Consider the following 12350-nt stretch of genomic DNA (forward strand, 5'->3'; position numbering starts at 1 on the left):
AGCCGCACTGCTTCTTGACACAATGCCCACTTAACCCGGAAGCCAGCCACACCAATGTGTTGGAGGAAACAATGTACACCTGGCGACCATGCACTGCACCCAGGAGTCGCTAGTGCGCTATGGAACAAGGACATCCCTGCCGGCCAGCTGCAACAGAGCCTGGACTGGAACCCAGAATCTCTAGTGACACAGCTAGCACTGCGGTGCAGTGCCTTAGACCACAGTGCCACTCTGGAGGCCTGTGTCTGCGTGTCCGTCAGTCTCCGTGCCCGCCTGTCTACCTGTCCGCGTGTCCGGCTGTCGCCTGTCTACCTGTCTGCGTGTCTGCCTGTCTGCCTGTCTGCCTGTCTACCTGTCCGCGTGTCCGCCTTCCTGTCGGTCTGTCTGCCTGTCTACCTGTCTGCGTGTCTGCCTGTCTACCTGTCTAACTGTCTAACTGTCTACCTGTCCGCCTGTCTGCCTGACTACCTGTCCGCGTGTCCGGCTGTCTACCTGTCTGCCTGTCTACCTGTCTGCGTGTCTGCCTGTCTGTCTGCGTGTCCGTCAGTATGCGTGTCTACCTGTCTGCGTGTCTACCTGCCTGCGTGTCTGCCTGTCTGCGTGTCTACCTGTCCGCGTGTCCAGCTGTCTGCATGCCTGCCTGCCTGCGTGTCTGCCTGTCTGCCTGTCTGCCTGCCTACCTGTCTGCGTGTCTGCCTGTCTGCGTGTCCGGCTGTCTGCCTGTCTGCCTGCCTGCGTGTCTGCGTGTCTACCTGTCTGCCTGCCTGCGTGTCTGCCTGTCTGCGTGTCTACCTGTCTGCGTGTCTACCTGTCTGGGTGTTTGCCTGTCTGCGTGTCTGCCTGTCTGCGTGTCCGCCTGTCTGTGTTTCTACCTGTCTGCCTGTCTGCGTGTCTACCTGTCTGCATGTCTGCCTGTCTGCGTGTCTGCCTGTCTGCGTGTCTGCCTGTCTGCGTGTCTACCTGTCTGCCTGTCTGCGTGTCTGCCTGTCTGCCTGTCTACCTGTCTGCGTGTCTGCCTGTCTGCGTGTCTGCCTGTCTGCCTGTCTGCGTGTCTACGTGTCTGCCTGTCTGCGTGTCTACCTGTCTGCGTGTCTACCTGTCTGTGTGTCTGCCTGTCTGCGTGTCTGTCTGTCTGCCTGTCTGCTTGTCTGCCTGTCTGCGTGTCTGCCTGTCTGCCCGTCTGCCTGTCTGCTCGTCTGCTTGTCTGCCTGTCTGTGTGTCTGCCTGTCTGCGTGTCTGCCTGTCTGTCTGTCTGTGTGTCTGTGTGTCTGCCTGTCTGTCTGCCTGTCTGTCTGTCTGCCTGTCTGCCTGTTTGCCTGTTTGCCTGTTTGCCTGTCTGTCTGTGTGTCTGCCTGTCTGCATGTCTGTCTGCCTGTCTGTCTGTCTGTGTGTCTGTGTGTCTGCCCGTCTGTCTGCCTGTCTGTCTGTCTGTCTGTCTGTCTGTCTGTCTGTCTGCCTGTCTGCCTGTTTGCCTGTTTGCCTGTCTGTCTGTGTGTCTGCCTGTCTGCGTGTCTGCCTGTCTGTCTGTCTGTCTGTCTGTCTGTCTGTCTGTCTGTCTGTCTGTCTGTCTCTGGCCGGTTACTACATTGAGAAAGCCAAGCCGTATAGGATGAGTTCTAATCTAAGATCACTTCTACATGTTGGTTCCCTGGACACAGATGAAGCCTTTTCTTGGATTATGTCCAATGGACTTTATCTATTGAGAGAGCAGTCCAGGACTGGGCCTTATCCGAGTCGGGGAAACCAGACTCTTAAATGTAGGATTGGGGTTCATGGGCAAGGGGTCAGGGGTTAGAGGTCAAGGATTACAGGTCAAGATAAAGTAGTAAATTATGTTAATATAAAAAATGGGAATACCCACTGACATTCTCAGATATTAACACACACACACCTTCCCTCCCTACAAGTAGACAGACCAGTATATGACGTTGAAGAAGAGGAAACTGAAGGGGAACAGAGCACGTGCGTACAGGTCGATGCGTTTGGCTGCAGCGGGGATGACAGGTTTAGGGGGCGGGGCTTTCTTGTTGTTCTTGGCCTGTGATTTGCCGGTTGCCCCGGTAACCTCAATGGGCTTGCCATAGCAGTCAAAGTTAGAAAGCTCAAAGTCTCTGGGGAGAGATCCCACGATGCTGAAGTCATTAGAGCGGAGGTCTGACTTAGATGTACACACCTTCTTACAGCGGGTCTCCACCACCTACAGACACAGACAGACACACCAGTTAGTAATGTTAGGACAGCAGTAAAAGAGAGATGTGTAGGAAGTAAATGATCAGGAGAGAGAGAGTGATAGAGAGAGTTATAGAGAGAGCAATGTTGGAAACATCCTTTAAATTGTATTGTACGTTTCCTCAGTGAAAACAATGTTCTGAGCAAATATCAAATAGGCTTTTCACCAAATTACTGTAAACGACAGACCACGTATTCACCCTGCACACCCTAAATGACTAACAAACAAACCAAAACAAAGGCAAAGTCTTTTCATGCTTTGTTGATTTACAAAAAGATTTAAACTCAATTTGGCATCAGGGTCTGCTATACAAATTGATGGAAAGTGGTGTTGGGGTAAAAACACACGACATTATAAAACTCATGTACATAAACAAGTGTGTGGTTAAAATTGGCAAGAAACACACATTTCTTCCCACAGAGCCGTGGGGTGAGACAGGGATGCAGTTTAAGCCCCACCCTCTTCAACATATATATCAAAGAATTGGCGAGGGCGCTTGTCACGTTCTGACCTTTATTTCCTTTGTTTTGTCATTATTTAGTATGGTCAGGGCGTGAGTTGGGGTGGGCAGTCTATGTTTGTTTTTCTATGATTTGGGTATTTCTATGTTTCGGCCTAGTATGGTTCTCAATCAGAGGCAGGTGTCATTAGTTGTCTCTGATTGAGAATCATACTTAGGTAGCCTGGGTTTCACTGTGTGTTGGTGGGTGTTTGTTCCTGTCTCTGTGTTTGCACCAGATAGGACTGTTTTGGGTTTCGTTCAATCCACGGTTATTGTTTTTTGTATTCAGTTGTTCATGTGTCCATTTTCGTATTAAAAGAACCATGGACACTTACCACGCCGCATATTGGTCCTCTGATCCTTTTCGCCTCTCCTCTTCGGAAGAAGAGGAGGAAATCCCTTACAGAAACACACCAACCAAGGACCAAGCAGCGTGGTAAAAGACAGCGACGACAGCAGCAGCAGCAGCAACAACAGCGGCCAGCATCACAGGACTCCTGGACATGGGAGGAGATACTGAACGGAGAGGGACCCTGGGCACAGGCTGGGGAATATCGCCGCCCCAAAGCAGAGCTGGAGGCAGCGAAAGCTGAGCGGCGGTGATATGAGGAGGCAGCACGGCAGTGCGACAGGTACGAGAGGCAGCCCCCAAAACATTTTTTGGGGGGGCACACGAGGTGTGGAGCTAAGCCAGGTAGCAGACCTGAGCTCACTCCTCGTGCTTATTATAAGCAGCGCGTTACTGGTCAGGCACCGTGTTATGCAGTTAAGCGCACAGTGTCGTCAGTACGTGTCCATAGCCCGGTGCGCTATAGGGCAGCCCCCCGAGAGTGTCATGCGAGTGCGGGCATCGAGCCAGGACGTATGGTGCCTGCTCAGCGGGTCTGGTCGCTGGTACGCAGTTTTGGTCCAGGGTATCCTGCGCCGGCTCTGCGTGCTGTGTCTCCGGGGCGCTGGGAGGGTGCAGTGCGTCCTCTGCCTGCGCTCCGCTCGTGCCGGGCAAATGTGGGAGTGGAGCATAAGGGAGAGGTGCGCGTAGTAAGCACTAGATCTCCCGTGCTTACCCACAGCCCGGTTCAACCTGTGCCTGCACTCTGGAGCGTCCGGGCTAGAGTAGCCTGGGGAAGTGGTGCCAAGGCTGCGCACCAGAGCTCCAGTGCTCCTCCACAGCCCGGTCCTTCAGGTGCCTCCTCCTAACACCAAGCCTCCTGAAGGTCTCCCCAGCCTGGTGGTTCCTGTGGCAGCCCCACGCACCAGGCTGTCTCTCTGTCTCCTCCCTGCAGGTGGTCCCGCCTGTCCGGAGGCTCTGGCGCCAGAGCCCCTCAGCCCAGAGGCGCCAGAGCCCCTCAGCCCAGAGGCGCCAGAGCTTCCGCCCCTCTATCCCGAGCTGCCCCTCTGTCCAGAGCTCCCGCCCCTCTTTCCAGAGCTCCCGCCCCTCTGTCCCGAGCTGCCCCTCTGTCCAGTGGGGTCATTGAGAAGGGTGGCCATGGTTAGAAAGCCACGGAGGCGGACAATAAGGCGGACTAAGACGATGGTGAAGTGGGGTCCGCGTCCTGCGCCAGAGCCGCCCCCGCGGACAGACGCCCACCCAGACCCTCCTCTATAGGTTAAGGTTTTGCGGCCAGAGTCTGCACCTTTGAGGGGGGGGGGGGGGTGTACTGTCACATTCTGACCTTTATTTCCTTTGTTTTGTCATTATTTAGTATGGTCAGGGCGTGAGTTGGGGTGGGCAGTCTGTTTGTTTTTCTATGATTTGGGTATTTCTATGTTTCGGGCTAGTATGGTTCTCAATCAGAGGCAGGTGTCATTACAGAACTAGAACAGTCTGCAGCACCCGGCCTCACCCTATTAGAATGAATCTGAAGTCAAATGTCTAGTGTTTGCTGATGATCTGGTGCTTCTGTCAACAACCAAGGAGCGCCTACAGAAGCACATAGATCTTCTGCACAGATTCTGACAGACCTGGTCCCTGACAGACCTGGGCCCTGTCAGACCTGGGCTCGGACAGTAAATCTCAGTAAGACACAAACAATGGTTTTCCAAAAAAGGTCCAGTCACCAGGACCACGAATACAAATTCCATCTAGACACCGTTGCCCTAGGGCACACAAAAAACTATACATACCTCGGCCTAAACATCAGTAAGACAAAAAGAATGGTGTTCCAGTTGCCAGGACCACAAATTTGATGTATTGTTGTTTCTACCTTCTTGCCCTTTGTGCTGCTGTCTGTGCCCAATAATGTTTGTACCATGTGTTGTGCTGCTACCATGTTGTGCTGCTACCATGTTTTGTGCTGCTACCATGTTGTGCTGCTGCCATGTTGTGATGCTACTATGTTGTTGTCTTATGTCTCTCTTTATGTAGTGTTGTGGTGTCTCCCTTGTCGGGATGTGTGTTTTGTCCTATTTTTGTTATATATATATTTTTTAAACCTAGCCCCCATCCACGCAGGAGGCCTTTTGGTCATTGTAAATAAGAATTTGTTCTTAACTGACTTGTGTAGTTAAATAAAGGTTAACAAAAAAAAAATACAAATTCCATCTAAGTTCTGTTGCCCACGAGCATACACAAAAAACTATACATACCTCGACCTAAACATCAGCGTCACAAGTCATTTCCACAAACCTGTGAACGATCTGAGAGACAAGGCAAGAAGGGCTTTCTATGCCATCAAAAGAAACATACAATTTTACATACCAATTAGGATCTGGCAAAAAATATTTGAATACCGCGATACCGGTTTATCCCACTAGGGAACCTCATGTGATTTTAAACTGTTTAATGAAAGGGAACCCAATTCCCTTTAAAGTTAACTAAGTCATTGGCCCGGGACAGCCCCTTTCTGCTGTTACGAACATAACCCCCACCAGGAGCAATTCCCTTCAGACCAGCTTACCTCAATAACCGAGAGGGCTAAGGTTTCAGACCAGCTTACCTCGATAACCGAGAGGGCTAAGGTTTCAGACCAGCTTACCTCAATAACCGAGGGGGCTAAGGTTTCAGACCAGCTTACCTCGATAACCGAGGGGGCTAAAGTTTCAGACCAGCTTACCTCGATAACCGAGAGGGCTAAGGTTTCAGACCAGCTTACCTCGATAACCGAGGGGGCTAAGGTTTCAGACCAGCTTACCTCGATAACCGAGGGGGCTAAGGTTTCAGACCAGCTTACCTCGATAACCGAGAGGGCTAAGGTTTCAGACCAGCTTACCTCGATAACCAAGAGGGCTAAGGTTTGAGTAGATTGCTGAATTCTTAACCATACCAAGTGGTTAAAATCTGAGACTATCGATCTGACAGAATAAGAGCTACTCTTCGATACTAATTACTAGCCTGCAGCAAGAAATTATGTACCTGTGAATGCGAAGATCGACAACCGCCGAAACAACTATTCTGTATCAACATATCTTTCGCGCCCTTCTCTGTCCCTTTGTCTAACAAGCCGCCATGCCGGTTTAGCCCACTAGGGCACATTCCCCTATCATTTCCTTGTATCCATATCTACTTGTTTGTTTGTGCATTTCTGTTATTATTTAGTTAGTTAATAAATTATTAAGACAATTGATGTATGGATGACTCATAGTGAAGACTGGATTTGTGCAGATAACCAACAATTTATGATGTTTGGAATGAGACTAATGTGAGGTAAAGAATAATTCATTAATTAGAAGACTAATTGATCAGATATTAAAATATCTGAAGAGTTATATTAGGAAAATTATAACTTTGTAATGTGAAGATTCTCCTTGGTGCCCCGACTTCCTAGTTAATTACATCTACCTGATTAGTTAATCACGTAATAATAATTACAGAGAATTGATTTGATAAACTAAATAAGTCTTCAGTTTAATGACACGACATGTCCAATCGATTGAATTGACCACAGGTGGACTCCAATCAAGTTGTAGAAACATCTCAAGTGTATTTTCTGTTATTTAATCCATTTTAGAAAAACAAAATGTGGAAAAAGTCAAGGTCTGAATACTTTCTGAAGGCACTGTATTTCCCTGAGATTACACAGATCCACAAAGAATTAGAAAACAAATGTAATTTATTAAACCCCCATATCTACTGGGTGAAATACCACAGTGTGCCATCACAGCAGAAAGAGTTGTGACCTGCTGCCAAAAGGAAAGTCAACCAGTGAAGATCTTTGTAAAGACCCGAATGGTGCAGTGGTCTAAGAGACTGCATTTCAGTGCAGTACCTGGTTGGAATCCAGGCTGCATCACATCGGTCGTGATTGGTTGATTGATCCTACAGGGCGGTGCCCAGTTGTCTGGCTGTCAATGTAAATATGGATATTTTCTTAACTGACTTGCTTGCCTAGTTAAATAAATGTTTATTGATTTTCCCTTTTGTATTTTAACTATGTGTACATTGTTACAACACTGTATATAGACATAATATAACATTTGAAATCTCTCTATTTTTTTGAACTTTTGAGTGTAATATTTACTGTTAACTTTTTATTGTTTATTTCATGTTTGTTTATCCATTTCACTTGCTTTGTCAACACACACGGTTATGAAGTCAGGGCTCTGAGCTGCCTAACGATACTCTACTGCAATTACAGTATACCCATCTCTAGATCCACACACACACACACACACACACGGTTATGAAGTCAGGGCTCTGAGCTGCCTAACGATACTCTACTGCAATTACAGTATACCCATCTCTAGATTCACACACACACACACACACACACGTTTATGAAGTCAGGGCTCTAAGCTGCCTAACGATACTCTACTGCAATTACAGTATACCCATCTCTAGATCCACACACACACACACACACACACACACACACACACACACACACACACACACACACACACACACACACACACACACACACACACACACACACACACGGTAGAGTAGTCTTGCCTGCAGAGTGCTAACGTGATGAATGGGCGTTCCTCCGGTCCCATTGACAGTGTTAGTTTTAGAAGGAGTCTTCTTCCCCTCTTTCTCTCTCAGAGCCTTCTCTTTAGACGCCATCTTAGACTTCTCCTCCTCTATACGCCTAGGACTGTTTAACATGACCTGGGGGAGGGAGGTAAGGAGAGAGGGAGGGAGGGAGGGAGGGAGGGAGGGAGGGAGGGAGGGAGGGAGGAGGGAGGGAGGGAGGAGAGAGGGAGGGAGGGAGGAGAGAGGGGGAGGGAGGGAGGGAGGGAGGGAGGGAGGGAGGGAGGGAGGGAGGGAGGGAGGGAGGGAGGGAGGGAGGGAGGGAGGGAGGGAGGGAGGGAGGGGTGGGGGGAGAGAGGAGAGGGAGGGGGAGGGGGAGGGAGGAGAGAGAGAGGGGGAGAGGGAGAGAGAGAGAGAGGGGGAGAGAGAGAGAGAGAGAGAGAGAGAGAGAGAGAGAGAGAGAGAGAGAGGGGGGGGGGGAGAGGGAGGGGGAGAGGAGAGAGAGGGAGAGAGGGAGAGGGAGAGAGGGAGAGAGGGAGAGAGAGAGAGAGAGAGAGGGAGAGAGAGAGAGGGAGAGAGAGAGAGAGAGAGAGAGAGAGAGAGAGAGAGAGAGAGAGAGAGAGAGAGAGAGAGAGTCAAGAGCAAGCGAGTGACCGAGAGAGAGACAGAGAGTGAGAGAGCGACAGACAGACAGACAGACAGACAGACAGACAGAGAGAGAAACAGGGAGAGTTTTTGTTATTTCATTGAATTTAATTGTGAACACTGTCTGTGTAAACACTGTCTGTGTGTTGGACCTGCACCACTGCGTACTCCACCACACACCATGTAATCACTGTCTGTGTGTCTGTGTGTCTGTGTGGCTGTGTGTCTGACCTGCACCACTGCATACTCCACCAGTGAAGCGAAGCCGAACAGCAGACATGCGATGAGCCAGATGTCTATCGCCTTCACATAGGAGACTTTAGGAAGCGCTGACGCCAGAGACATGGACTCACTGGACAGGGACAGGACAGACAGGATACCTAGAGAGACAGACAGAGACATTAGAGACATTAGAGACAGACAGACAGACAGACAGACAGACAGACAGACAGACAGACAGACAGACAGACAGACTAAATACAGACTAAAGACGGACAGACAAAGACAGAGACAGAAAGACAGAGACAGCGACATTAGAGACAGACAGACAGATCTATTGATGTCATGGTATGATGATGTCATGATATCATATTGTGATGATGTCATGATCGTCTCCCAGACTGACCTGCTGACAGCTCTCTGGATGAATGGACGGATGGACAGATGGACGGATGGACAGGGACGGATGGATAGATGGATAGACTAGGCCTACAAATAGACATAGGGGGGAGGGACAACCAGATGAGAAGATAACCTGGTCCAGAACAAACCTCTTCCACGGTAGGGTTAAAGGTTACAGATCATACCCAGAGGAACCCTGACATCAGGGTTGATCCAGAAGGGTTAAAGGTTACAGATCATACCCAGAGGAACCCTGACATCAGGGTTGATCCAGAAGGGTTAAAGGTTACAGATCATACCCAGAGGAACCCTGACATCAGGGTTGATCCAGAAGGGTTAAAGGTTACAGATCATACCCAGAGGAACCCTGGCAGCGCTGGCGTCAGGGTTGATCCAGAAGGACAGCCAGGAGAGAACCACGATGAGAAGGGTGGGGGCGTAGACTCCCATCATATAGAAGCCCACCTGTCTCCTTAATGTAAAGATCACCTCCACACAAGTGTAGTAACCTACACACACACACACACACACACACACACACACACACACACACACACACACACACACACACACACACACACACACACACACACACACACACACACACACACACAGGGTTATGGATCTTCATAAGAAGTCTACAGCTTTAAACAGTTTTTTTACAATCACTTTGGAAATAATTTCAGAACCTTGATGTAATTTTTCAAAACTATGGACACAAAACTCACAACCGATGATCAAAATGCAAATTTTTCAAAACTCTGGACACTTTTTCCAATTGCTTGGATACAATACACATAAAGCTATGATCATTTGCTTATTGAACTAAAATCACCTGTTCAAAATGACACAACTTAACATCAAAGTATTACCATTTCAAAATGTAATTCACACATTACATCTGAAATGACTGTTTATTCATGTCATTACAATGATCTAACTATCAACTGATACGACTGCTCAACATGATAAGTAACTGTTGCGTTACTCTTAGTTTTACAGTAAGCAAGGTGAGGGACACTGCAGTGATGTTTTACAGTAAGCCAGGTGAGGAACACTGCAGCAATGTTTTACAGTAAGCCAGGTGAGGAACACTGCAGTGATGTTTTACAGTAAGCCAGGTGAGGAACACTGCAGTGATGTTTTACAGTAAGCCAGGTGAGGAACACTGCAGTGATGTTTTAGCCAGGTGAGGAACACTGCAGTGATGTTTTACAGAAAGCCAGGAGAGGAACACTGCAGCAATGTTTTACAGTAAGCCAGGTGAGGAACACTGCAGTGATGTTTTACAGTAAGCCAGGTGAGGAACACTGCAGTGATGTTTTACAGTAAGCCAGGTGAGGAACACTGCAGTGATGTTTTACAGTAAGCCAGGTGAGGAACACTGCAGCGATGTTTTACAGTAAGCCAGGTGAGGAACACTGCAGTGATGTTTTACAGTAAGCCAGGTGAGGAACACTGCAGTGATGTTTTACAGTAAGCCAGGTGAGGAACACTGCAGAGATGTTTTACAGTAAGCCAGGTGAGGAACACTGCAGTGATGTTTTACAGTAAGCCAGGTGAGGAACACTGCAGTGTACATTATTTAATGATTGAACGAACAACGACACAGTGAAACTATTGGTATCTTGTGTGTGGGTGATCTAAATTAATGTTCCTATGGTATTTCATGATAGATAAGTTATTTGAACCGATGATTCTTCAAGTCACCTGTGTGTGTGTGTGTGTGTGTGTGTGTGTGTGTGTGTGTGTGTGTGTGTGTGTGTGTGTGTGTGTGTGTGTGTGGTACCTGTTCCTTGATAGAATTTGGTGCAGTTTCCGTACTGTATCTCTTGCTGTTTAATGTCAAACTGAGGAAGAGCGATTTCATCCATCTGGACTGGGTCTGTCATCCACATGAAGACCAGATCACTGGTGGTGTAGCCAACTACAACAACATACAATAATAATATAATAATATATATATACTATAACAACATAGAATAATAATATAATAATATATATACACTACAACAACATACAATATTAATATAATAATATATATATACTACAACAACATACAATAATAATATAATAATGTATATATACTATAACAACATACAATAATAATATAATAATGTATATATACTATAACAACATACAATAATACTATAATGAAATATATATATATATATACTATAACAACATACAATAATAATATAATGATGTATATATATATATATATATATATATATATATACTATAACAACATACAATAATAATATAATGATGTATATATATATATATATATATATATATACACTATAACAACATACAATAATAATATAATAATGTATACACTATAACAACATACAATAATAATATAATGATATATATATATATATATATATATATATATATACTATAACAACATACAATAATAATATAATGATATATATATACACTATATATACACTATAACAACATACAATAATAATATAATGAAATATATATATATATATATACTATAACAACATACAATAATAATATAATGATATATATATACACTATATATACACTATAACAACATACAATAATAATATATATATATATATATATATATATATATATATATATATATATATATATATATATATATATATATATATATATATACTATAACATACAGGACTTCCATTCAGCCACAAGATCATTAGTGAGGTTGGGCACTGATCTTAGGTGATTAGGCCCTGGCTCGCTGTCGGCGTTCCAATTAATCCCAAAGGTGTTCGATGGGGTTGAGGTCAGGGGTCTGTGCAGGCCAGTCAAGTTCTTCCACACTGATCTTGACAAACCATTTCTCATCTTATCAATCAACATAGACAGGGCTCTAACTCCTGTAGCTCCCCAATGAGATAAGGCACAGGCCAGGCAGCAGGCTGTTAGCCAGCCTGCCAGCATAGTGGAGTCTGCCACTAGCACAGTCAATGTAGTCAGCTCAGCTACCCCCATTGAGACTGTGTCTGTGCCTCGATCCAGGTTGGGCAAAACTAAACATGACGGTGTTCGCTTAAGCAATCTCACTGGAATAAAGACCTCCTCTATTCCTGCCATTATTGAAAGAGATTGTGATAGCTCACATATCAAAGTAGGGCTACTTAATGTTAGATCCCTCACTTCCAAGGCAGTTGTAGTCAGCATTTCACTGTAAGGTGAAATTTGATTTGATTTGAATAACTGATCATAACCTTGATGTGATTGGCCTGACTGAAACATGGCTCCAGCCTGATGAATTTCCTGGTTACACTAGAGACCATATCCGTTGCGCATCATGCAAAGGTGGAGGTGTTGCTAACATTTACGACAACAAATGTAAATTTACAATAAAAAAATACTGAGTTTTCATCTTTTGAGGTTCTATTCATGAAATCTAAGCAGCCTACTAAATCACTTTTTATAGC

The 12350-nt window shown here is 46.0% G+C and overlaps 1 protein-coding gene across 1 annotated transcript in view; it reads right to left on the reverse strand.

Annotated features, from left to right (window-relative positions):
• Positions 1-1893: 1893 nt before the first annotated feature.
• Positions 1894-12350, reverse strand: part of LOC139374569 (glycine receptor subunit beta-like) — a 44812-nt gene continuing 34355 nt past the window's right edge. The window contains exons 8-12 of the mRNA XM_071115567.1: positions 10700-10837; positions 9267-9419; positions 8521-8669; positions 7624-7782; positions 1894-2197 (exon numbers count right to left, since the gene is read on the reverse strand). Coding sequence (XP_070971668.1) covers positions 1901-2197; positions 7624-7782; positions 8521-8669; positions 9267-9419; positions 10700-10837 — 896 coding nt within the window. The 3' untranslated portion in view covers positions 1894-1900. The remainder of the gene's footprint in view (positions 2198-7623; positions 7783-8520; positions 8670-9266; positions 9420-10699; positions 10838-12350) is intronic.

The sequence above is a fragment of the Oncorhynchus clarkii genome, chromosome 19, assembly GCF_045791955.1.
Source record: "Oncorhynchus clarkii lewisi isolate Uvic-CL-2024 chromosome 19, UVic_Ocla_1.0, whole genome shotgun sequence".
Classification (NCBI taxonomy): Eukaryota; Metazoa; Chordata; class Actinopteri; order Salmoniformes; family Salmonidae; genus Oncorhynchus; species Oncorhynchus clarkii.